Source organism: Sander vitreus, chromosome 6, assembly GCF_031162955.1.
Source record: "Sander vitreus isolate 19-12246 chromosome 6, sanVit1, whole genome shotgun sequence".
Lineage (NCBI taxonomy): Eukaryota > Metazoa > Chordata > Actinopteri > Perciformes > Percidae > Sander > Sander vitreus.
This window is the reverse complement of record NC_135860.1, coordinates 167,501-170,000: the sequence shown is the minus strand read 5'-3', so window position 1 is coordinate 170,000 and position 2,500 is coordinate 167,501. Positions and strand designations below refer to the sequence as shown.

Sequence of the window (2,500 nt, the reverse complement as noted above, 5' to 3'; positions counted from 1 at the left end):
CAGGATTGCTGGAACCAGTCACTTGCATGTTCTGTTCTGGCCTGCTGCCGCTGGAGCCGTCTGCCGCAGGAGCTGTCTGCCTTACAGCACGCACGGAGATGAGAAGGGTATGTCTGGACTTATCTAACTCTGGGGGTTACAGTGAATAACACAAAGTCCAAAGAAGTCGGCGTCAGAAAAACGTCTGATAGAGAGCTTGCATGCACTTAGGCCCTAAATCCTCACCAGGGGCGTTTCTAGGATCAGACCTTGGGGGGGGGGGGGGACGTGACACCGCCTTGCCACACTATGATGGAACTAAACCTGACATTTTATAAGTCTCAGTAATACCGACCAGTTTGACACGATGTTCTAACATTCAGCCATTTTAGTTGCTTACGTTTCAATTTGGGATCTAATCTGCTCCACGAAATGACCACCGTCTTCTCTGGGGATACCAACGTTAAACTACACACCTCCTGCTCTCCTCTGACAGATCAGATAGAGACTCAGCCAAAGGAGGGAGTCTGGCACAACCTCCTCTGATTGGCCAACACTACGGTTCTGTTAATCTTTTCCTTGATGGGGTTACAGGTGCATAGCATCGGAGACAGACACAAGGGATATTAAACCTGTCATTGGCTATTTTAGACCCTTTTTAGGGGGGCATTGAGCGCCTCAAAGTCTAACAGCCCTATCTTGCACCCAGCGCAACCCAAAGCCTGACGCAAGTGTCTTTGCTAGTTTAAGACCGACCCAGTTGTCAGTTTCCCGTCCAGCGCCCACGTCGTTTAAATAACAAATGCACCTGCGCCCATCTGTGGACCATGGGCGTGCTGGTCTTACAGGGAGGTGTGTTCAGGTGCATTCTGGACGTGCTGGTCTTACAGGGAGGTGTGTTCAGGTGCATTCTGGACGTGCTGGTCTTACAGGGAGGTGTGTTCAGGTGCATTCTGGGCGTGCTGGTCTTACAGGGAGGTGTGTTCAGGTGCATTCTGGGCGTGCTGGTCTTACAGGGAGGTGTGTTCAGGTGCATTCTGGGCGTGCTGGTCTTACAGGGAGGTGTGTTCAGGTGCATTCTGGGACGTGCTGGTCTTACAGGGAGGTGTGTTCAAGTGCATTCTGGGCGTGCTGGTCTTACAGGGAGGTGTGTTCAGGTGCATTCTGGACGTGCTGGTCTTACAGGGAGGTGTGTTCAGGTGCATTCTGGACGTGCTGGTCTTACAGGGAGGTGTGTTCAAGTGCATTCTGGGCGTGCTGGTCTTACAGGGAGGTGTGTTCAGGTGCATTCTGGGAGTATTGCTATCTTGAGGTAGCGGGAAGTGATGGCACCATTGACCAACAAAAACCTGGTCTAAAGTCAATAACGCAGCATTTCATTGTTATTTTAACAGAGCATTAGTAAAATGCTCCTAGGCTCGTGCACAGCACGTGCACACTATGCTTGTTACACACACAGGGACGCACAGCAGCACACACACATGCAGAAGATTACAAATACAAATATTAGCAGCAAATCCTCCATCATAACAGCAATGCTCCAAGGTCCAAACGCGCCTGGCTTTTAAAGGGAATGGGAGATGATCTCTGATTGGTTGATTGCATGTTACGCCCAAAACACACCTCTGATTAATGAAGACACTAAGGTCAACCCTTTAGAACCATGACCCCGGCGCACGGACCCTTTTTTCTGCCGTCAAACTAGCAAAAGTGGATTAGGACACGCCCTAAACACACCTGCAGCAGGCGCTTCACGCCGTGACCTCACATCGTTGAAACAGGGCCCCGGTGTCCTCCTTAATTACAATATCCTGTAGTATTATTATGGTTTTTTTACACAACGACGCCAAAGATGAAATGCCTATGACAGCTTTAATACTTTTATACACTGCATCAGAGCCAAGAAGATGAACTACCAACATACTTTGGCATGGGTAGAAATATACTTAAATATAATATAATTTATGCATGCCTTTCCACTGAGTATAGATGTTGCCCTCCACAATAAAAGCATGAAGTTTGACCTATAAAAAAAAAATAGAACACTCACTGGACTTTAAATAGACTGGAGCCACGAAACCATCGACTGATACGAGAGACACTGTGTGTGTGTGTGTGTGTGTGTGTGTGTGTGTGTGTGTGTGTGTGTGTGTGTGTGTGCGTGTGTACCTGCAGCTTGCGTTCGTGGTCTCCGCTGCAGAGCGAGTTGAGAGAAACTTTGAAGGTTTTCCACACCGGGTTGAGATTATTCATCACCGTCTGAGAGAGAGAGAACGTTAGAGGATGGTGAAATGATTTTACAACAACAAACTACAAAGATGGTGCAGCATCTTTCAGAGATATTTAGCACTGAGATGAAACACTGGAAGCTTTTACGTTGAGAAACTGAGAAAAACTGGGGAAAAAAACACGTCAGCTACGAAATTCATACACAGCTAAAAGCCATATTTCACATTAGGAACATTAGTATTGTTAGGGCCGTGTTTACAGTATGTTGACGTGTGTGTGTGTGTGTGTGTGT

General features: G+C 47.6%; 1 protein-coding gene across 1 annotated transcript in view; it reads right to left on the bottom strand.

The window, feature by feature from the left end:
- The window catches only part of cpne4a (copine IVa), an 85,305-nt gene that overhangs the window by 53,094 nt on the left and 29,711 nt on the right, over positions 1–2,500 (bottom strand). Inside the window, exon 6 of the mRNA XM_078251737.1 lies at positions 2,149–2,238. Coding sequence (XP_078107863.1) covers positions 2,149–2,238 — 90 coding nt within the window. The remainder of the gene's footprint in view (positions 1–2,148; positions 2,239–2,500) is intronic.